This window comes from Pseudoliparis swirei, chromosome 3 (assembly GCF_029220125.1).
Source record: "Pseudoliparis swirei isolate HS2019 ecotype Mariana Trench chromosome 3, NWPU_hadal_v1, whole genome shotgun sequence".
NCBI classification, from domain to species: domain Eukaryota; kingdom Metazoa; phylum Chordata; class Actinopteri; order Perciformes; family Liparidae; genus Pseudoliparis; species Pseudoliparis swirei.
In genome coordinates this window covers 14,619,175-14,641,473 of record NC_079390.1, presented here as the reverse complement: position 1 = coordinate 14,641,473, position 22,299 = coordinate 14,619,175, and the positions used below count along the sequence as shown (strand labels likewise).

Sequence of the window (22,299 nt, the reverse complement as noted above, 5' to 3'; positions counted from 1 at the left end):
TATCCCAACCAGAAACCGTGGATAAATGGCGATGTTCGCTGCACTCCGACGCGTAACACCGCCTTTGACTCGGGAATATGGCGGAATACAAAGGAGCCCGCTAGGACCTCCGTAAGACCATCGGCTCTGCCAAGCGGGAGTTCAGGAACAAGGTGGAGGAAAAGCTCAAGAGCCATGACGTGAGAGGTGTGTGGAAGGGCTACAGACAATCACGGACTTCAGAGAGAGAACCAGCGGTGAAGAGAACTCCTCTACCTCCCTCCCAGGCGAGCTAAATACATTCTTTGCTCGGTTCGACGTGAACGGCAGCCCGCCGAAGGCAGCGCCGCCCGAGGAGACCAGCCTGCTGATCATCTCAGAGGCTGACGTGCGCAGAGCCTTCAAGCGGGTGGACATCCGGAAGGCGGCAGGTCCCGACCACATCCCGGGCGCGCCCTCAGAGCATGTGCAGACCAGTTGGCAGGAGTCTTCGCAGACATCTTCAACCTCTCCCTGTCCCAGGCTGTTGTTCCTGAGAGCTTCAAGATGTCCACCATTGTGCCTGTCCCCAAACACCCCAAGGTAACCTGCCTGAATGACTGGAGACCCGTAGCCCTCACCTCGATTGTCAGTAAATGCTTCGAGAGGTTGGTCAAGGACTTCATTTGTTCCATGTTGCCTGCCACGCTGGACCCATGGCAATTTGCATATCGTCAAAACAGATCCACCGACGACGCAATTGCCATGGCACTTCACACCGCCCTTTCCCACCTGGAGGAGGAACTGTTGTGTCGAATGCTGGTTGTGGACTACAGCTCAGCGTTCAACACTATTGTTCCCGCCAAGCTCGACACCAAGCTCAGAGGTCTAGGCCTGCACTCTACCATGTGCAGCTGGATACTGGACTTCCTGTCGGGCCGCCGCCAGGTGGTGAGGATGGGCAGTACCACCTCAGAGCCGCTGACCCTCAACACGGGAGCCCCTCAGGGATGCGTGTTGAGCCCTCTCTACTCCTGTACACCCACGACTGCACGGCCATGCACAGCTCCAACGTCATCATCAAGTTTGCTGACGACACAACAGTGTTGGGGCTGATCCACGGCGACGACGAGACAGCCTACAGGGAGGAGGTTGGATCACTGGTACAGTGGTGCCAGGAGAACAGCCTCGTCCTCAACGTCAAGAAGACCAAGGAGCTGATCGTGGACTACAGGAAGCGGAGAGGAGAGCACACCCCATCTCCATAGACGGAGTTGCAGTAGAGAGGTCAGCAGCTTCAAGTTCCTCGGCGTGCACATCTCCGAGGACCTCACATGGACCACGCACACCACTCACGTGGTGAAAAGGGCCCAACAACGCCTGTATTTCCTTAGGCGACTGAGGAAATTCAACATGGCCCCCGCATCCTCAGAACATTCTACACCAGTACCATCGAGAGTGTTCTGACAGGTTGCATCACCGTCTGGTACGGGAACTGCACCGCCCTGGGGCGTAGGGCACTACAGGGGGTGGTGCGGTCGGCACAGTACATCGTTGGAGGTGAGCTTCCTCCATCCTGGACATATACACCAAGCGGTGCGTGGCCAGGGCCAAACGGATGATGAAAGACAATAACCCAGACGGCCACAAACTGTTCACCCTTCTACCGTCAGGCAGGCGATACCGCAGTATCAAGTGCCGCACAAACAGACTGAGGGACAGCTTCTTCAGTCAGGCCATCAGGCTGCTGAACAAGGACTGAGACCCTCATTAACACTATACACCAGAACATATTCTGTGAATATCTATGGCCATGGTGTATATTTTATTACATTGTTTTATATATATATATATTGTATATATATATTGTATGTATATACATATATATATATATGTCTCAAAAAAGTGTATATTTTATTACATTGTTTTATATATATATATTGTCATGATGTATATTCTATTACATTGTTTTATATACATATATTGTTAATACTTTCTTCTTTTTTGTGTGGATATTGTATAGTTTATTCTCATTCTTATTCTTTTTTTAGTCTGCTACTGCTGTCGGGTGTTTTGCACATAAGAATTTCACAAACCGATTATACTTGTATAAAAGGGGATGTGACAATAAAAACTTGAAACTTGAAACTTTATCTGCTGCCATTAAGAGGTCATTTGTAATTTTCACCAGTGCTGTCTCGGTGCTGTGGTGTTTTCTAAATCCTGACTGAAACTCCTCAAATAAACTATTATGCTGTAGATGGCTTCTCAACGTTGAACATAATAACAATAGTCTTCTTGTGCGTTTCCTCATGGCCCTCCATCTATCTGTTCATGTGGTCTGGCAGACGAGGCACATCGAGAGAAGAAGCTTAGATACATTAAACCTGCAGCGGATTTTCTGTCCAGTGGATAAAGGATTTGTCGCAGTTTACTCAGCGACAGTTTGGGATTTCCTTTGCCGGTGCTTAGATGAGGCTGAAGAAAGAGCTGATAGAAGCAGCCGGCAGCTCTGGCTGAAGCGGAGCACAAGGTGGATCCCGTGGCTGAGGCAAACGACATACCTGCATGGAGATGGCGTCTGAACTGCTGAGCAGGCTGGAGCAGTTTCACAGAGCAGCAGTGAGATGATAAGTTGAACAATCAATTATGTTTGACAGAAAACTCGTCCGTGACAGAATTCCTCTCATGGTCATTTTGTAAGTTGAAAAATAGCAGACAGTTTCTGGTTCTGAAATGTCTTCATTTTCTATGATAGTAAGCATCCAATATCAGCTTTACACTTGAGAAATTATCAGCATTGTCACTATTTACTGATAATATTGACGAAATTATTATTTAAATAGTCAGCAATTGAACAAAAATAGGGTTAATGTTCTAATTATTTACTCGATTAGTTATTTAGTCTGTAAAATATAAAATATGAGCCAGAGGCCAAAGTCCAAAGGTCTTCATTTACAGAGAAATGCAGCAAATCCTCCAAGAACCTAAAAGCATTAAGCTTGAAAATGACTATAATTTCTTTGTCGTCATCGAAGCGTAAAATTACCAATTCATATCACAATGGATGAGCGGGAACCATTGCTTAAAGAAACACGGTTAGATTATGGTACCGTCATCCCATTTAGTCTGGCAGCGGACATGCAGCATTCTGGCGCCCCCTCCTGGTCCAGAGCCTGAACTACAGCACTTCTGCAGCTCTGAAAGGGAAAACAAGTGTCGGTCCCTGGAGCAGGAGGCATTTACTTGGCAGGAGGAACAATACAGGCAATTCACATCTCCCATCAGTGATGGAGCCACCATTTCATTGATGCATGACCCGGGTGCTTCGGCGCTAAACATCAATCAGAGAAGGGTGCACCAAAGGTGTGGTTATTCAGTGTAATGGGAACGTCAATAACTCTTGCATCCACTGATGATTACACAAGTACCGGCCCATGACTCAGCAGTGACGGCTGCTGATGTCTCAAGCCCCGTTATTGAACCGCACGCAAGCACTTACTTGTCCAAGTAGCTGACGTGGTGATGACGTTTCTGCGGTTTTAAGCGTTACAAAGTAATGTTCTAGTCAGTCGGCACCTACTGGTGCAGCGGAGATGTGAGAAACGAGACCAGCTTCATTATCTGGCTCTCCAGACGAGCTGAAACATGATTACAGGGACTGCCAGGAGACAGAATCCCTACATTTTAACGACATAAGCAGGAGCGCTCTTAAACACAAACATACTTACACAAGGTGGTTTATCCTCCATGGGGGTCTGAAGCGGAAAGTCATTAACTGAGGAAGCGGAGTGTCAAACAAGAAATAAGGCCTGTTTACTCACCTCAGTAGGAATAAATGCCCCACAGACAGGGTTAGTACACATTTTTTAATAACATGGCACAATTTACATAACACAAGTTTAAATGAGGAGCATGCTGAAGATTCAGTCGCTTCATTTTTTTCCTCATCTTTGTACATGATCTAGAAAGACTTCACTTTTTTTCCCTGTACACGGTTAACAGCAACAAAAGAAAAGAAATAAAATCTCATTTAACAATCTTTTTGCAATACGCATCGACTAACCACTATGGCTCCGGTGGACATTTTTATGTTGGATTAAAAAACACTGCACGACATGATATCACAGAGTTTGAAGCGCACAACTAAACTTTCAGCGGACTACTAAAATAGATCTCTGCTCATTAGAAACAAACTGTCCGTAGTTTAGACTTGCTTTTTTTGTCTTTTGATTTTGTAGGTACAACAACTCAGGAAAGCGCTTTAATACACCGTCTGACCAACAGAACCTATTTCCAAAACATGTACTTTACACTCCTTTAGTCGGGCCGATGGGCGGTCATGGTGTTCAATGTGCTGCATTCTCCCCAGAACAACGAGAGTGGGGATGGGGGTGGGGGGTTGGACATTTGGACGTTTGTGCTGCTGGCTTTTTTTGTTTTTTACATTAGAAAACCTTTAAAATGCAAAATGTCCATAAACTGATTGTTTGGGATTGTCAATACAATTGATCATATTTGAGACAGAATACTTCTCAACACATAACCTTTTTATTCCAAATCGGTTAAAGCTGCGATCGGTTTGGTGCGTCTGAGTTGTGGAGAGAATACAGCCGTTTGTCCGGTGTGGTCACAGTCAGTGGTGAGAAGAAGGCCAGCTTTCAGAAAGGGAGCCGAGACATTTGTTGCATAGTTGAACACGGGGTCTCTGGTACAAAGATAATCAGCTGCGTCAACTGAAAAAAATGAAAGGAAATAGCAAAAAGCTCATTCCGAATCACCGCTGTAATACTCAAAGTAAAGCTTTCAAAACATCCTTTTGCATATTTGTACCATGATTTGTAGTCCAGACAGCGTGAGCACAGCGACTGTACACGTTATCTACACACTTTGCTGTCTGTCAGTGATGAAGTACCTGTACATTCCCAAACTGTTCATTCTCACCGCCTCACGTCGCCGTACGAGAGGAAGAAACACGAAAAGCTGGAGCAAACCGGATGGAAAACCGTTGGAAAATCTTGTTTTTTTTGTTCCATAATTATTGTCTCTTTGTAGTTTAATACAAAAACAATTCCTTGCGAGGGCATTTCTGCGCCCACATAAATTATTCACAGCTATGTTACAGTCTGGCTTTGCCCAAAGCTAAGTGCTGGGTGGGAGTTCAGGGTGTGAGGCACGGCGCTGCCGGGTCGCCTCACCGGGCCTCGATGTCTTTGTGAGCCGATCTGTCTCGGATATCTGTGGCCAGGGGAGTAGTCCGTCTGGGTGAGCCGGGCCGGGCACCCAGCGTGGGGATCAGGGGGGGCGGGGCACTCAGAGAGGCAGTGGGCGGCGTTTTGTTCATGATACCGTTCTGATGGACGGCGGCGGCCGCTGCGGCAGCCGAGGGACTCACCCTGGAGTAGTGCATGCCCGGGAGTCCAGGGGCCATGAGGCCGTGAGCCGGGTGAGGCAGGTGTCCGTCCAGGGCGGGGTGGTGCATGGCGGCGTGGAGGCGCCCGTGCTCGTAGTCCTCTCTGAGCATGTTGAGGCGCTCTCGCTCCTCCAGATGGGCGCGCTCATGCTCCCTCCTCTGCTCCAGGGCCAGAGGGTGCATGTGGTCACGGTTAAAGTCGTGAGCCTCACGCTCCCTGTAGGAGCGCTCGGCCTCGTAGAGGCGAGGCGCTGCCAGCCGGTGCAGAGTGTCATTCCTTAGCAACAGGTCCCTGGTCAAAGGGTCCCGTCTGTGAATGTCCAGACCCCTGTAGGGGTCCCTCATTGGGTCCCAGTGGAAGGCAGGGTAAGGGAACCTGTCAGCTCCTGGGATGGGGCTGATACCCATGAAGGGCGCAACCACTCGAGTTCTCTCCAGGCCGCTGATGCTGTTGATGGGGTGAACGCCAGCCATGCTCATGGGCATAGGCATCGAGGAGGGAGGGTGGAGATTCGGCGTGGGCGGCGCCTGTGGTAGGTGCTCACTTGCCCTCTCGGTGGCTCCATCCAGCTCCTCCTTCCGCTCCTCCTTCCGCTCCTCCTTCCGCTCCTCCTTCCGCTCCTCCTTCACCTCGCTATTCTTCTTCTGGTGCTCGTACGGCACCTCTCCCTTTTTCTCCAGGACCTCCCGGGTCAGCGCGCCATTGGGACGTTCGAGGCTGGTCTGCCGGATGTAGGGCGATGGCGTCCCCCTGTTGGACACTTTGTCCTCTGACACTCGCCCGTCGTGGATGACGGGTGTGTCCTTGTCGCTGTGCTGCTTGTCTTTGAGCTTATGGTCATCTGAGCCGTTGTCTTTCCAGGAGTCCGAGTGCTCCCTCTCCCTCTCCATGTCCTTGGCCTTCTCCTTGTCCCTCTGAGGCTCTCCAGAAGCAGGGGGCAGGTGGTTCTTGTGGTGCTCTGGAGGCCGGGTGTGGCCCAGGAGGCTGATGGCGTTGACAGGGACTGGGGACGGATGGCTCGAATGGCGCTTTTCTACAGAGTCCCTATATGCATAAATAAAGCTTGCATCAGTATCAGCAACTAACTGATTAATCATTTGTATTCATTGAAATAATAAGCTAAACATCCAGTATACAAAGAAAAACAGAAAAATAACACAACTGATGCAACATATTCCAAATATACCTCAACTCCTTTTTAATCTTTTTATGTTCACACTTGGCAACCCCCACCTGTCTTTGTCGTCTTTACTGGCCAACGAGTCCCTCTTGTCAGAGTCCCGGTCCCTCTCGTGCGAGCTGACCGAGGCGCTCCTCTCAGAGTCTCCAGGTTTCAGCCAGGGTGGCGGCGTGGGGAAGGAGGGCGGCGTGCGGTGCAGGCGGTTCCACGGCTCCTGGTGGCTGCTGTTGGTGCCGCTGTTGAAGTGCTGCTGGGGGTTGGGGCCTTCTTTAAGACCGAACACGGCGTTAGCCGCTGCTAGGGATTCAACACGTGGAAAAACAGGGCAGGACGCAAGTTAAATGCGTATCTTGGACCGTTTGCACATGGGAATACTCAACTTCTAATCTGCTGATGCTCTTATGTAGCATGAGAAACAATCATTTTAAAACTTTAATTACTAGATTGGAAAGATTGCAACAGCAACCATGACAGGTTGGTCAGAAACAGAAATTGAGAGCATGAAAACCAACAGCTTCATTCATGAGGTTGAAACTCACTTAATGCTGGGTTGCCCAGTCCCCCGAAGGCCGATGAGCTGAGGGTTCCCAGTCCGCCAAACGATGCTGGCCTACCGAAGGGTTCTGGAGGGAGACACCACATGTTACCACAAATCCAACTATCTTAATGTTCCTTTTTCAGACTGAGAGGAACTGAAGTCAAGGGTACCTAAGTGAGACGCTGGGGCGAGGAAATTTCCAGGATGGTGGGGCGGATGACCGAAAGGACCTGCTGATAGGTGAGTGGGACCTGAGAGAGGAGCATCACAGAACACACATCAACCTCCTGACTCAGTTAGGGTTGTTTTTAAACTACTGTTTGACACGTACACTTAGTAATATTGCAAAATCGCCCTATTTACCTTTCTAAATGAACTAAAGCCTGAGCGACTGACAACAACTGTAGTTTAGAAATGAGTCCGTTTAATGTTGTCGCCATAACACAGTGTGTCCACTAGAGAGCACTGACAAGGTAGTTGTTTTTTTTTACTGTAAAATGTCCAGTTCAGTAAATGTATCTTTCAAAATGTAAGTGATGCCCATCTAAATGACTGTTTAGCCTATGAAAAGAAAAATATCTCATTATATTGTTATCAGAGTTTGTATATAACTCTAGTGATTCCAACTTTCTCTATTGAATTTAAAGTGGTGTTAACTCTGGATATTTAAGGTCGATGTGCTGGCATGATGCTGCATCCCAGAAAAAAAGGGACGTATTCAATAGGCTTCAAAGGTATACTGTGGCTTTTTTGGGTAATATTTTGAAATAATAGTATTAAAATAGTAATTGTAAAAAAATAGTAAAAGTAATAAATGAATAAATATTTTTTCTTCCCCTATTTGGGATGAACCTTGGGATGGATGGCGGCATCATCAGGGTTTTTGTTTGCCTTTAATATTTGGTTTTGGTTCCTTCACAATGGCAACCGCATCAGAATGAAGAGAGCCTGGTCCTCAACTGCCACTTCTTCCTCAGACCACAAGATGAGGTTGAAAGCTCCAGTTAGTTACTGAGTTGACCTTGAGTTACAAACTGTGTTTTCTATGTCCAATTAGTATTCATTTAATCAACAGATAGAAACACATTATTATCATTTCCCAGGCGTGCTGGCTTTGCTGCCTCAGCTTGTTCACAGCTGAACTCTGGAACAATAATATAAGCCACAGACTGAGTTGACTGCTGCTGTGTGTCAGAGGTTACACACACACACACACACTCACCTGCGGCGGAGAAGAGCGTGGCGGGCCGGGCCAAGTCGTTGGGGTGATGGATGGCTCCGAAGAGGCTGGGGCCCGGAGGTCGACTCAGGAAGTCAGGTTTGAGGCCAAAGTCGAGCTTGTGAGGGTCGACCTGCATCTGCTGCTAGAAGACGGCAGATCGACAGAGAGGGAGACATGTAAAACCTCTTTATACAGGATATAGGTTTATGATATTCAATATAGGCTCATTTGAAAGACACTACTGTAAGTCAAAGACTAGTTAGCGGTCTTAACCAAGGGCTGTTTGTTTCAGGTGGTTGCAGTGAAGCGTGAGATGATATGAAAATATCATGTTGTTATTATCCCGGCCCAGAAAAATACCGTAAACGTACATTTGATTTATTATTATTATTCTTTAGCATGTCTGTTCTTTTATATTCTTTATCTATTTTAGGGAACATCGTTTTTAGTGAAAAATTATGAATACGGACTGGACACAGTTACGGTCACGCTGTGTTAGCAGAGGACCGGAGAGGAATCGGATGAGTCCTCACCTTCACTTTCTGTTGGTGGTGGTATATCTGCCAGGCAATATGGACATGCATGGCACACCACTTCCCCGGTTTCTGTGGATACAAGACAACAACTATTTAACACGCAGATCAATGAGGACATCACTGCTGCTAACTAACACACTGACGTACATGGTACACGGTTGTAAACTGCGTGGCGAAGTGTGGAGCATCTTTGTATGCATACATAAATATTCTGTTCTTATCCATCTTCACATCCGCCAATGTCTGTTGTTCATATTAATTAAACTAATATTTATTGGATATAGTGCAACCGTGTCAATTACCATTTACCCCCACACGTCATGTGACATGAACACAGCATAGCCGTGTGATAGATTTACAGTCATGTCGCATGAAAATGACATACTGACCGCTCAAATATGGTCCCTTTAATCACATAGATAAGATATGATGGTAATCAGAGGAATAATGATTATATCCATGATTTTTAATGCATGTCAACGTCGAAGCAAAGTCTATCAAAAGCATTTGTACAGAGAGAGTCTGCACTCTTTGAGCTTTGTTGTGGTATTAAAACACTCCGTCTCCAAGTGCAGTGCTCATTTAATTATAGACATCTTGCCATTAACAAACCCCTATAAGGAATCATGGCTGTTATTGTGTGTGTGTGTGTGTGTGTGTGTGTGTGTCGGGGAGTTGGACCCTGCAGGGAGTCAACACTCACCCTGTGAACGGGCCGAAATGGATCCGTTAGCTACAGGAGGGAATAAAAACAGGTTGAGTTACTTTGCTGTCAATCAAATGGCCTCTAATTAGTCTCAGTGTGTGGCATTCATTATGAACCAAAGTAAAATGTATAAATGTTCCTTTTAAATTAAGCATTTCAGGAGTAATTAACACATGGCTTCATCTTGTGGCCCCTCCATCTGATGACTCAAAGACTTATGCAACGTATACAGAAGATCTACAGGTTACATCGACACTGCGAGTGTTGTCTGTTAGTGTGTGTGTGTGTGTGTGTGTGCTCTTACCCTGGGGTCCTTCTGTAAGAATGTGTGGGGGACGCCTCCTGGTCTTGTGGACACATCAAGTGGATTAGGGATCTAAAGAGCACCAGAAATGGATGGAAAGAAAGAATCTCTGTAAATAACTCATAGTTTCACTTTGTCTCTGTGTGTGTGTGTGTGTATGAGCGAGAGTACGTGGGTGCGTCCCTGTGTGTCTTACCTTGGGCTGAAAGGCGCCCTGCAGCGAGCTGAAAGGCCCCGTCGGGGGGATGACGGGCGGAAGGCCAGACATGGCCGGTGGGTAGGAGTGAAAGAGCTGAGGGAGCAAAGAGGAAGAGGAGGAGGAGGCGTGAGGATGGTTGGGTCTGTCAGGGAAATGCAGGACAGCAGCTAAGTAGGGCAGATGGAACGAACACGTTACAGTGACGGATGAACCTCAACACTCAAGTCTTTTTCCCCCGAGCCTGCTTGGATGGGGACCGTTTCAAAAGGATGCCTTCACGTTTCATAAACTGCAAGTTTATAAAACATTTCCTGCTCATTCTCGGTGGATTTACATAAGAGGTAAAACACGCCGAGAATGTTGTTATGCAAGCAAAAACCCACGTAAACCAAACAAGTGCTCAAGGCTTCCATGAAACTGTCCTGTGGAGAAACAGATCGGCAATCAACCGCTCACCATTATTGCTCTTGTCAATCAAATGAACATTTAGTGGAGCGTTTTCAACGTCTCTGAACTCTTTAATCATGGATGGTGCAACAGAATTATTTAAACTCGGGATGCCAGGAGGAGTTATTATGAAGCGCTCGAGGAGATGCAGCGAGGCTTTTAAATGAAACTTCTTTCTCCTTGTGCATTACATTTTAAGATGTCAGTATGTTTTACAGAGAGGAAACGGCTCCAGGGTATTTGCTGCTATCATAATAACATCGAGGAAGTACTAAAAATCTGAAATGAAGCACTAACAAAAACAACATTCTGCAACATCTATTTGACTCGGGGTTGGTCGGAATACAAACGCCTGATATTAAAATCTTTTACACACACACACACCCACCCACACACACACACACAGTAGGGAAACTCACACTGTGTCTGTAGAAGGGGTCCACTTTTGATGGGTATTTTTCAAACTGGAGGAGAAAGGAAACAGAGCTAAGTACAAAGTTGCAGGGAGACAGCAGTGACCTCTTACATTCATTTCAGGCTGACACAAAATACATCACAAAGTGTATTTTAGTATTAAAAACATGCTTAGAGTTTTACATTATGATTCAAGATCTAAAATTTCAACTGAGATTCAAAGTTTAGCAGCTCCCGGATGATCTGAGGCCCTTTTTGTGGGTTCTGTGTCTCATTTGGTCTCCTTTTAGTGTTGCAGCGCCGGCTCAGGGCGAACATTTCCCCAGTCAAGACTAAACACTGCAGGCATAAAGAGCCTTTTTATGGCCTCATTAGCTGTCAGAGGCCTCGCCATGCTGCCTTTGAGGTATCATCAGAGCAAAGGGAACCCTCTATGGGCCAGACAGTTATGAATGTGTGTGTGTGTGGCGTGTGTGTGTGAATTTTAGGTCCTGCCGCCCCTTGTCTGTGGTCTCCCCCAACAAGCAGTGGGGCTCTTAATGCAAGACATTTGCCAGTAATGAAAACCCCCAAACGGGACCAAATGATGTCATTAAATTCAGAATGAATTCAGTGCATTATGCTCTGAAAGCTGGCTCTGAAGTTAACATGCCTCAGGCGAGTTATTGCCAATTTAGAAAATAATGGCAAGTCAAGTTTGGAGTCGAAGAGTATGCCAGAGAAAACACTAGAAAGGCTTTCTGGGAAAATCAAGGCATGATTATAGTGTGGACTGACACACATGGTCATCATTGAATAGCAGTCACAGAAACCCTCAGGCTCCAGCGGGCCGCTCACACACACATGTCCAACTGTATCAAACTTTCACTCCAAAAACCACGATGTAAAAACTCCTCCACACATGTACAACTCATTAAAAGAAGACATATGAAAACATTTTGTCCCCGGTGATTTGACCCCCTCCAATCCCAAACGGCATGTTCTACTTATCCTCACATTTCTTGCAGGGGTACGCACCATGGGCGGTGCTGGGGTGGGCATGATGGCGTGGGGGAAGGGCGTGAAGGTGTGCTGGTGGGTGTGCTGATGGGTGTGTTGGTGCTGATGCTGGTGCTGGTGCTGATGCTGGTGCTGGTGGAACTCCGTGCGCAGGTAGGGTGGAGGGCCCAGCGAGGCGCCACGGTCGGAGTTCTGGGAGGCCAGGAAACGGGTGTTGAGCTCCTGGTGCAGAAGCTCTTGCTCTGGAGAAGGGGGAAGGGAGAGGGGAGGGTTAGGACGGGTAGCCCACTTTCAAGTTGTCTAAACTAGGCTGTAGTTCAAGACAGAAATATAATACCACTTGTTTTGTGTGTCTCTAATTCATACATATAATTACAGTATAATTGCAGTATTCCTAATTTCGCCGGGTCCCGCTAGAAGCCCCTCAAAGACACACAGGAGAGCTCTGGACTCCAATGTCAGAGCACATGTCATCAAAAAGGAAGCCATGTCAAAGTTAAAAGAAAAAGAGAACCAGGAAATGTGTGTGATTACCAGCATGTCATTTTAAATGGAAGCGAGGCCCGAGATGATTAGACGTGTCTGACTGCTGGAAATGTCAAACGCTGTGATTTGATACACTACAGGCCCTCAGGGACAACAACATCTGTTTTGTTCTAATAACGTCTGCACAGCCTGTGGAGAAGGAATGGATTTCAAGTAATCGCTGGCTTTTCTTCTAAATTCAACAAAACGTGCCTTGAGAGATTATATCTGCTCCAGGGTAACCTTATCCTTCCTATTCCACAGTGACTCAACACAATATTGTTTCTGCATTCATTTCAAGCTTTATTGGGCTGGGAGTGGGGGTGGAATTTTCTCTTCATAAAAATGTCATTAGTATCTTTAGAATGAAATCCAGCGAACACAGTCCGTATTGACCAAATTGATTTTCTCCGCACATGAACAATGTTCAAGGTGAAAATGGAAGTTCTGTGAACATTGTTGAAAGGTGAGCACCCCCCCCCCCCACCCCCCTTACTCTTTGCATGGGTCTGTCATCGCTGTTGCGATGTGGCCTGACCGGTGGATATTACTGGTGTGTTGAGAGTCGATCAGTCACAGCATGACAGAAAGAGTGTGCGCTGTCCTCACGACTATAAACACACAAAACTGCTGGCATGGAGAACACGTGAATTATCTTGGACTCAGTTGCTTGTTTCTTTAAATAATTACCGGGGTATCATTCAATGCTCTGCATCTCAAATGTTGCTGAAGTGATTCCTTGTATATACTCCTCATATGTCTGGCTAAAATAAGAGCCTGTTTTATGTCGCTGAATGTGCAGTCCTGTGGCACATCACTTGGGGGCGATGTGGCGATGCTTGGAAGCAGCTTGTGTTGTTTACCTGAGTAGGCACTCCCAGCAGCAGGATGTTCGGGTGCTGGCAGGGTGCTAGACGTAAGTGGTGGTGGTGGAGGCAAGGCCGGTGGAGGAGCGAACATATTGGGGTGATGTGGGTGCGGCGAGGACTGCAAGGCAGGGGGGCAGCTGTGGGGGGTGCTCTGGTTAGCTGCCAAGGGCAGCGGGACGGTGGAGGCGGCTGCTGCCGCAGGAGGAGACGGGTGACGTGGGAGGTGCAAAGTGGAAGCAGGGGGCCCGCGGGGCTTGGTGCCTGGGGTGCTGCTCCTGCTGCTGCTGTGAAGAGAGAGATAAAAAAGAGAAAGATGGAGAAAGGAGCCAGGTTAAGCCAGGCATGATCAGTCAAAATTAACACTTGTTCCTCCGCATCCCCTCATCTCCATCTGCTCCGATGCTCAATTCCCAGCACAGTGTTTTCACACCTCAACTGTCCCCCATCGACAAACGCCTCCCTGATTCTCGCTCACGCTTCACAGACTCCAGGGCAAACATGATGCGTGGAAACACCACGTTCACAATCACCCTCCAAGCAAATAAACCACAGCTGGCAAGCAGAACCGAACGTGCATCTGTCTGTGAACGGCTTCTGTGAAGGCACTTCCTCCAGAGCCAGGTAGGAAACATGTGCATTGGAAATGGGATGAGAGGGAGAGAAGGCGTGTGTGCATGTGTAAGCAAACATCTTTGGTAGCGTGTGGGTTTTCCCCGGGCAGTCACAGAGCGTCTCCACAGCTCCGCACGCCAAGCCTAAAAGCTCCTTTGCAGCGCGCGATCTCCGCCGTGGGCCCCGGCCGGGATTATTCACAGCAGGTGCCAGCCCTGTTGGTGCACTGGCGGACTGGCAGGGCTGGCACAGGGAGACGGAGGCAAAGCCAACTCCTGAGAGCCTGCGAGGCAAAGCTGTTGTTGGGACTGAGTGGATTCTGAAGGATCCTGAAGTCTTAAATTAATGGAAAGAGCTTCATAAGGCGCGTTGCCTCTCGGCAGACAGACGACCGGCTGGCTCTGCTGCTGTTGTTCTTAATAACATGCATAACTGTGATCATGATGTATTTTAAACATACAATGTGGAACACCACTGATGAGTTTGACTCTTTAAAACTTCAACAAATCTGAGGTATTTCATACTTTTTCCATGACGAATATCACCACTTTTAACCCATTTTCCTCCTGCTGTCATGCACAATAAAGTAAAGGTTGTACTAAGCTATTGCCCATACAGCCGGTATAAGAAGCTATTGCACATTCAGTATAATTGGGTGGGAGGCCTGAAATCTATACGGCGCCCCAGTGACGATGTAGGCGACTAATAAATCACAGGGTGCAGTATGGCCTTTTATTCCATGTTAATAATCAGTGCTGCTGTTTGGCTCAGGGAGCTTTAAGCTCTCCCTGATAGCGATTTACATACTGATCATGCGTACTTCCAGTTTAAGAGACTTTTAGCATTTGAAAGTGGATGTGAATATGGAGGTTCTGCCGACACCGCACTGCACACAGTCTTCTGCATGAGAGCGTGTGGTTTATAACACAGTGATGCCCCGAGGTGTGAGGTTGTCTGTTATTAGCCTTACCTTTGACCGTTGAGGCTGAGGCCGTTGGAGGCAGAAAGGGGCCGGGGGTGGCAGCGTGATGGGGGCCGGTGGGGGCCGGCCTGGCTGCGGTGCTGCTGGTGAGGGTGATGGGTGGGGAGGGTAGGCAATGGTGGGTGTGGGTGGAGGCTGGGCGTCGGCGGAGGCCGGGGGTGGGACAGCAACTCGGTCTGCTGCTGTGGCCGGGGATGGGGAGGTGGCGAGGGCTCTCGGCCCTGGGCGAGAGGCAGGGCTGCGGGCGTCCGAGGCCTGGGGAGAGCCTCTGAGTGGGGGGGCAGGTTGGTGGAGGCCGGAACCTGAACCTGGGTCGGTCCGGTTGTCTGGGGCCGTTTCGGGGACAGGGGCCGGGGGACAGAAGGCTGGGGCAAGGGGAGGGCTTGGGGGGGCAGAGGCTGACTGGGGGGGCAGGATACAGGGGCTTGGGGGTCCCTGCAGGTATCCTGGCTCCTCTCCTGACTGCGCTCTAGGCCTGACACCTGAAGGAGGCCTGGCCCGTGAGGCTCCTGGCTGCCATTGGTGGAGAGCACATGGATGCCAACATCTGGAACTGTGTCAAACAGAAAGAGAAAAAAAACTATCTTTAGTTTCAAAGCTGGTGATCAACTCCAACACGCACTTTTACTGAATTAGAAGCTGCTGACACCAAACAAGATGGTGGCTCTCAGTGAACACGCACCAAGCAGAGATGCTCAACTCTGTTTGCAGAAGCCTTCCCAGGTAACGCAAAGGTTGTGTGTGTGTGTGTGTGTGTGTGTGTGTGTGTGAGCGAGCTATAGGCCTTTCATAGACCTTGGTCGTCCTAACCGCCATCTTCCCCACTGTGCATATTAGTGTGTGTGTGTGTGTGTGTGTGTGCTTTGAGCTGACAAACTCACACACATCTTTTCCTACTCCTCCTACCGACACACCCTTCTGGGGTTTGCAGCTGTGCCAGCACAAGCACCGATCCCTGAGCCCTTTCATGCAGCCTTTAACACCGTCCCTGGGGACAAACTACACAGCTGAAATGTGTTTTTCTTGTTCGGGCTGAATTAGTTTGTATCGTACACAAAACAACGTCACCTTCATTTCAAGGTTCTAGCCTTTTTTTCGCTTCTCTTTCCCCCGCCTGGATGAAAGAACTCCCATTTGCCCGACAAATTAAATGGATTCTGGTCCGATTTGTTCACCAGGCATTTCAGCGCGTGCCTCCTGCTGACTGGTGCAGCTGAGGTCTATTGTGTGGAGAAACAAACCGTGGCAGACTCATAGAGGTTAGCATTATAATTTGCATAGTAGCAGATACTTCAACCCTGACTTTCATTCTTTCACTTCTCCCACGGTCAAGAAGTCACTTTATCCAAATAAAAACTACGCAATAATTCTTCAGTAATAATCATCTTTTGAAACACTGCTGTTTTCCCTTTACCAAATGCAAACAGTCTTGAGAGTGATGACGGCTTTATTATATTGCTCATTTAAGGACGCTGCAGGATAAGAACGCTGTATGCATTTATTCACTTCACCATCGTAAAGGAGGGCTGAGCATTCAGCTTTCCGTCTGACAAGGTGAGGAGACGTTTTATGGACTTTCAGTAATTGCCAAAAATAGCAATTATCTGCGATTAGAAGCCCTGTTGGGCTCCATTAAGAACAAAGTGTGAATTAATCCAGAGAATGAAGAATAACGTCTGTATAATGTTGAAGTCGCACAGAACAATAGTTAATATGCTGCGTCCAGGGTATTTCTCAGCAGGGACCATCTCCTCCAGAACAAAGTGCTCAGACATCAGCAGTCAGCTCGGCTGCTCCTGAGGGAAAGAGGCTCACGGGGAATGACAGTGCATATATAAACTGTAATTAACTCTCCCGAAGCCTCCGGAGGGTTTAGAGCTAGGAGCGAGGGCTCCCCCTCCTCCCCCTCAGGAAAGCCTGTTAAATCCTTTTACCTGCCAAAGAGGTGAAGATGGGACCCGGTTCTCCTGGGCTGCACTCGAGAGCGGCAGCCTGTCACAGCGGGCTGCCATCTCCCTGACACACTGCTCCCTCCAGACCAACCCCACCGGGAGCAGGCTAACAGGGCCCTGCCAGAACCGTGGCCATTAGCATGACAATGCAACGCGGGGTATAAGCAGTCCCCGATGCACGCGGGATCGTAGTTTAGGGTCAGAGGAGGCAATTTCTAGTGGAGAATGTCAATCGATACCTACAATAACAGCTATTGAGTCCTGCTCCGAGAGGGAGAGCTTACAGGGACATCTGCCAGCCTGTCGGGAGACAAAAGGCGCACTTTGCCAGGTTGAAGTGTTTTTGTAATTGGTCGACTTTGGACAAGCACAAATAAGAGAAGTGCCCTCCTAATGCAGGGAGCGTTCTCAAGGCTAGCTAATCCTTAGGGAGAAACCATATCTCTTCTTTGGCAGTGCGCACACAAAACGCATCCCCGAACAGGAAAGCCCAGCAGCCCCTAAATCCATCCCCCTCACCCATGTCAATCTTCTCCACTTACAAATACTATTACCGGTCAAGAGAGACTGCTGCTCGCAAACAACTTCACCGCAGCAGACGGGGAGAGGGGAAATTCACACTTCTCAAGTCTCTCGCTGCACCTCTCAGTCCCTGAGGTCCACGGCTTGTTTCGCGAATGTGCTAACACACAATAAAAAAGGGGTGTCTATTCTGGTCATAATGAAGACTCCAGGGCCGGGCGGAGCTGGGACGGAGAGGCGCCAGCTTCCCTCCCGCGAGGGTTCATTTGTCAGTCTTCTTCATCCCTGGAAACAAATAAGCGCAATTCCCACTTGGGTTGCTCAAAATGCAGAGCCCTGCTGTTTCAGGAGGATTGTGGCTCCTAACTACTGCGCGCTCCGCGATGGAGCCTTGCAGCGGAGAATGAGGCCGGATTTAGGAGGTGAAGAGGGTACAGGAGGACTTTGTGAGTGTCAGCTGTGTGTGCGCGCAGGAAAGCCTTTCATTACGGCTGGATGTCAGGGGACCAGCATGGGGCTTAGGGGGATAACTCATTATCCCGGGCTGAGCCATCTCCTTCTGTTCACACACACAAACACCACCACTCCTGATTTGTATCTCCCTATGTGGTGAAAGCTACACTGCAGCATGTAATCATCAGATTGGCCACAACTCTGATTTGGTATAATGTGATAACATGAAAATACCAGTACCAATAACACAGTATGAGGAATGTGGGGAAAAAAGACACGAGACAAGTTCCCTTTGTCACGACAGTCCTGCACGGCGTACGACTGTGGCCCACAGCTCATCAGCTCATCAGCGCCATGCAGCTGTATTCACTGTTTGCATTTTTTTATGTGCTGCTAATATCACGTTGAGCCTGCAGAGTCAATAGGCCTGAGTAGTGGTTGGTTAAAGGTCCTTCATCAGCAAGGTATTTGGATTGGTACAACCATGCACGAGACAAGCGGCTCAAATCTTTACACTGTGTTAAGATTCACAGGAAGTGAGAGGAGGCCTGACAATGTGAGATGCACAACATTAGGAAGTTGAACGTGGTGTCAGGTCATTACTGCAGAACATGAGGGGATTTATTTAGCACACTATATTTCACTGTCTCCCCTGGATACAGCTCGGTCCCCTATAAATGATTAACAAACAAGCGCCGACAACATCATCTTTTTAAAAGCGTGACTAGCAGGCCGCCACCTGCCCTTTATAAAAATACATCAGCGTTCAACATTCTCTCATGTGTGTGGCGGTATGGCAGCCTGCACCCCGGCCTGGAGACATCCTGACAAATTGATGGCTGTTGAGACCTCTGCGACATCCCAAGCCTCCTCCCCTTGCCGTCACCCCTTTCATCTCATCTTCCTTAAAATAGCACCTTGACGGCATTTTAAACCCTCACACTCATTTATGGGATTTCATCAAGGCAGGGGTCGCATAGCTTGAATCACACAAAACCAACAACCTAACACACAGCAAGAGTCGCGAGACTGACAGCTGAGCCGAGGTGAAATGCAGAGAGAGCTGAGACTGAGACGCACTGAAGCCAGAGCCTCTGAGACGAGCTGCCGTCTGGCCTCACGACCAGGAAACAGCACCAATCAAAGCCAGACATGCTGCGCAGGAGGAGGTGGAAGCAGCAGTCTCAGTTTCTCACTTTATTCAACTTTATAATGAGGAACACTGCAGTGGTGGGAGGAGTTTCCAGATTTTTTACTGATTTAGAATAAAGAAACTAGTAACCACAGCTGTCAGAGAATATAGTGATTAACAACAATAATACATCAAACTGTGCTTAGGTACTTGAATGAATAGATTAGGAGTTTCAAAGGGTTACAGGAGTACAAAAATACTCAAATCAAAATGATGGTTTGTCTTGAGATGAGGCCAATATAAGGTTTGTTATGTCCCAACACGTCAGTGCCCGTAACCTTCGTGATATTGCACTAAAGAGACAACTGTACCAAACACAGTAACAGATAAAGCTCAGAACAAGCCCTTTTCATGTACTCACAACAACTAGACGTCATAAATAGAAGCCAGACCGGAGTGGCTGAGCTTGAGGCTGCGACAGCTGTGCAGTTGTTGAGAGCATCCAGGGAACAGGTGCTAACAGGGAGGGAGGGAGGGCCGCCTGCTCTGCATTATGGACTCAGGGGCACGCGCATATGATGCAATGGTAGGTAACCTGTGGGTGCTGACTGCAGGTCTGTCCTGTGCCAGTGTCATGCTGCAACACTCGCTGTTACTACTACCATCATGTGGGGAGGCAGACAGACACATGGGGTGAGCAACAAGGCGTCGAGTCAACAGCCAACGGTGAGGCTGCACGTATGCTAATGTCAGCATGCTAATGTCAGCATACTAATGTGCTGATGTTTAGCAGGTGACTAATTACAGGACTGTCTCAGAAAATTAGAATATTGTGATAAAGTTCTTTATTTTCTGTAATGCAATTAAAAAAACAAAAATGTCATGCATTCTGGATTCATTACAAATCAACTGAAATATTGCAAGCCTTTTATTCTTTTAATATTGCTGATTATGGCTTACAGCTTAAGAAAACTCTAAAATCCTATCTCATAAAATTTTAATATTTCCTCAGACCAAGTAAAAAAAAAGATTTATAACAGCTGAGTGTTTGTCAAGGCTCAGGAAACCCTTGCAGGTGTTTCGAGTTAATTAGACAATTCAAGTGATTTGTTTAATACCCTACCAGTATACTTTTTCATGATATTCTAATATTTAGAGATAGGATATTTGAGTTTTCTTAAGCTGTAAGCCATAATCAGCAATAAATCAGAATAAAAGGCTTGCAATATTTCAGTTGATTTGTAATGAATCCAGAATGCATGACATTTTTGTTTTTTTAATTGCATTACAGAAAATAAAGAACTTCATCACAATATTCTAATTTTCTGAGACAGTCCTGTATGGTCACCATTGTTATTTGGCCTCTTATTACGCCAACATTTAGTCATTAGCATTAAACACAAAGTACAGCTAAGGCCGATGGGAATGTCATTAATGCAGGTATTTGGTCACGCACAAGTTGCATGAATTTTAAATGTCAGCCAGTGATGGTGCTAGATGAGATGTCATGGGAAAGGTTATCTTGAGGGGACCATGAACATCTGGACCAAATTGATTGATCCATCTGATAGACATTTCACGCAAAAAACATAAATGTCAACCTCATGGTGGTGCAAGTGGGGATCATCAAATTCGTTAAGATGCATCATCTAGGAATCACGACTGACGCTCTGCAACTCTTTTTCCCCATCTAGTATTCTCCATCCCGCTCCTGTTGTGCAGCAGTAAGCAGAATAATGCCCAAACCTCTCACGGATTACATCGCTCTTCCAGCGCAACAGCTTTACCACACTCCAGCCGACACAATGTATTTTCAGAAAAATGCACCAAGACGCCGGTGAATCCCAATAAACAGATTCATTTGGTCCAGAGACATTTGTTTTGAAACAATGGCGAGGTTGTTGGGAGGAGAAGTTCTTTCTCCGCTCGGTTTTGTCCTCTTTCCTACGCACACATCATCACTCTGCTTCTCCTCAGAAAACAGAAGAATACAGACTGTTTGCTCAAGTAAGTTGAATCCATTAAAGTGCACACTGTGTAGAACAAGGACTTGTGGTCCTCATTGTAAATCCCATCTCGTATTGGTAGGTCTCACTAAACATTAATTACAATCAGGATCTCCCTGTGCTGGTCTTTCAGAAGCTGGTGGAAGACAAATATCCCAAAAACATAATAACTGTGCCCAGTTAAACACTGTTTTCAAAGACACTTTGCCTCAGGGCGTAGTCTGGCAACCATTTAGTTTACCAAAACAGAGGAGGAAAACGCAGCAAACTCGACCCTCTTCTATCTCCATATTTTGTCTGACAACAAAATTAGAGTAGTAATTGAGCAGCAAGTGTTGACAGTGGGCTGACCTCAGTCGTGGTTTAGACAGCATGTGTTCCTCAAAGAGCTCCCGGTGAGGGAACAGGCTGTTTATTTGTTCTCAATGGAGCCTGCAGTCGCATCAATGGCAGACATCTTTAACAGATCTTCCTCCCACACGGAAGAGAACAATAAACAGCAGGCCGCTCGCTTGCATATGATTATAAAAGACCCACCAAGCCAACATAAAACACACCGGCCATCCCTTTGTTTTGCCATGTGTTGTGTGTCTTTACAGTTTTTCCAGATTTTTGACGCAACGACACCCTGTCATGAATGCGGCCCAATGCAGGAGCCCTATCAAGGAAAACTACCCGTGTTTAAACCTGCAGCGCTCACACACTCGGGAGTCTGTCCTTCTCCAGCTCTGGGATCTCAGTGGTATACCCTGGAGTTCACATTAGTGGATGACATCTGAGCTCAACTCCCACATCTGTTGGATTTGAAGGGGCTTCAAGATCCCAGATGTTATAATATTCCTCTCTGGTGCTTAAAGTAAGGACAGTCCATCTGCAGAAGCTTTACATGAAACGGATGACTCCTGGTTCGCCTGCCTTGCTCCACGCACATGCCTACAAATGTAGAGTGGAAGAGCTGAGACTTGCACTTTGGTCTGATATTGGTTCACGGAGAAGTTAAAACCTTGTGTGGGTAACCTCAGCCGGGGAAGCTTTCTCTCAGATCTCATAGCCAAAGCCTCCAGAGAATCCTCAGTCTGTTAGCTCCTTATCCCTCTCTTCTTCAGGCCTGAAGACTTTAACAGCATTAGCAGCTCTAAGAGCAGTAACACCACACTCTGTGATACCCTCCCGTGTCTCCTGAGTGTCAGAGCACCTCACAGCAATGAGTTCACAGCTCACAGGCATGCGTGTTGGACATGCCCCAGATGGGAGCTCAGGGCGCTGGGGCCTGATAATGATGGACGCTCCCTTGCTGGCCCTCCCAGACTCTCCGTCATGTCAGCAGCT

The 22,299-nt window shown here is 47.6% G+C and overlaps 1 protein-coding gene across 8 annotated transcripts in view; it reads right to left on the bottom strand.

The window, feature by feature from the left end:
• Positions 1-3,813: 3,813 nt before the first annotated feature.
• Positions 3,814-22,299, bottom strand: part of auts2a (activator of transcription and developmental regulator AUTS2 a) — a 302,294-nt gene continuing 283,808 nt past the window's right edge. For 5 of the 8 annotated variants that reach the window (XM_056440702.1, XM_056440711.1, XM_056440741.1 and 2 more), the window contains 13 exons: positions 14,894-15,458; positions 13,306-13,595; positions 11,915-12,159; positions 10,924-10,968; positions 10,055-10,150; positions 9,859-9,930; positions 9,552-9,581; positions 8,846-8,917; positions 8,313-8,454; positions 7,261-7,341; positions 7,092-7,175; positions 6,606-6,858; positions 3,814-6,416 (listed from right to left, as the gene is read on the bottom strand). In XM_056440702.1, coding sequence (XP_056296677.1) covers positions 5,153-6,416; positions 6,606-6,858; positions 7,092-7,175; positions 7,261-7,341; positions 8,313-8,454; positions 8,846-8,917; positions 9,552-9,581; positions 9,859-9,930; positions 10,055-10,150; positions 10,924-10,968; positions 11,915-12,159; positions 13,306-13,595; positions 14,894-15,458 — 3,239 coding nt within the window. In that variant the 3' untranslated portion in view covers positions 3,814-5,152. Of the gene's footprint in view, positions 6,417-6,605; positions 6,859-7,091; positions 7,176-7,260; positions 7,342-8,312; positions 8,455-8,845; positions 8,918-9,551; positions 9,582-9,858; positions 9,931-10,054; positions 10,151-10,923; positions 10,969-11,914; positions 12,160-13,305; positions 13,596-14,893; positions 15,459-15,786; positions 16,055-22,299 lie in introns of those variants that run through there. The other 3 variants (XM_056440750.1, XM_056440721.1, XM_056440729.1) reach the window with 3 other exon arrangements.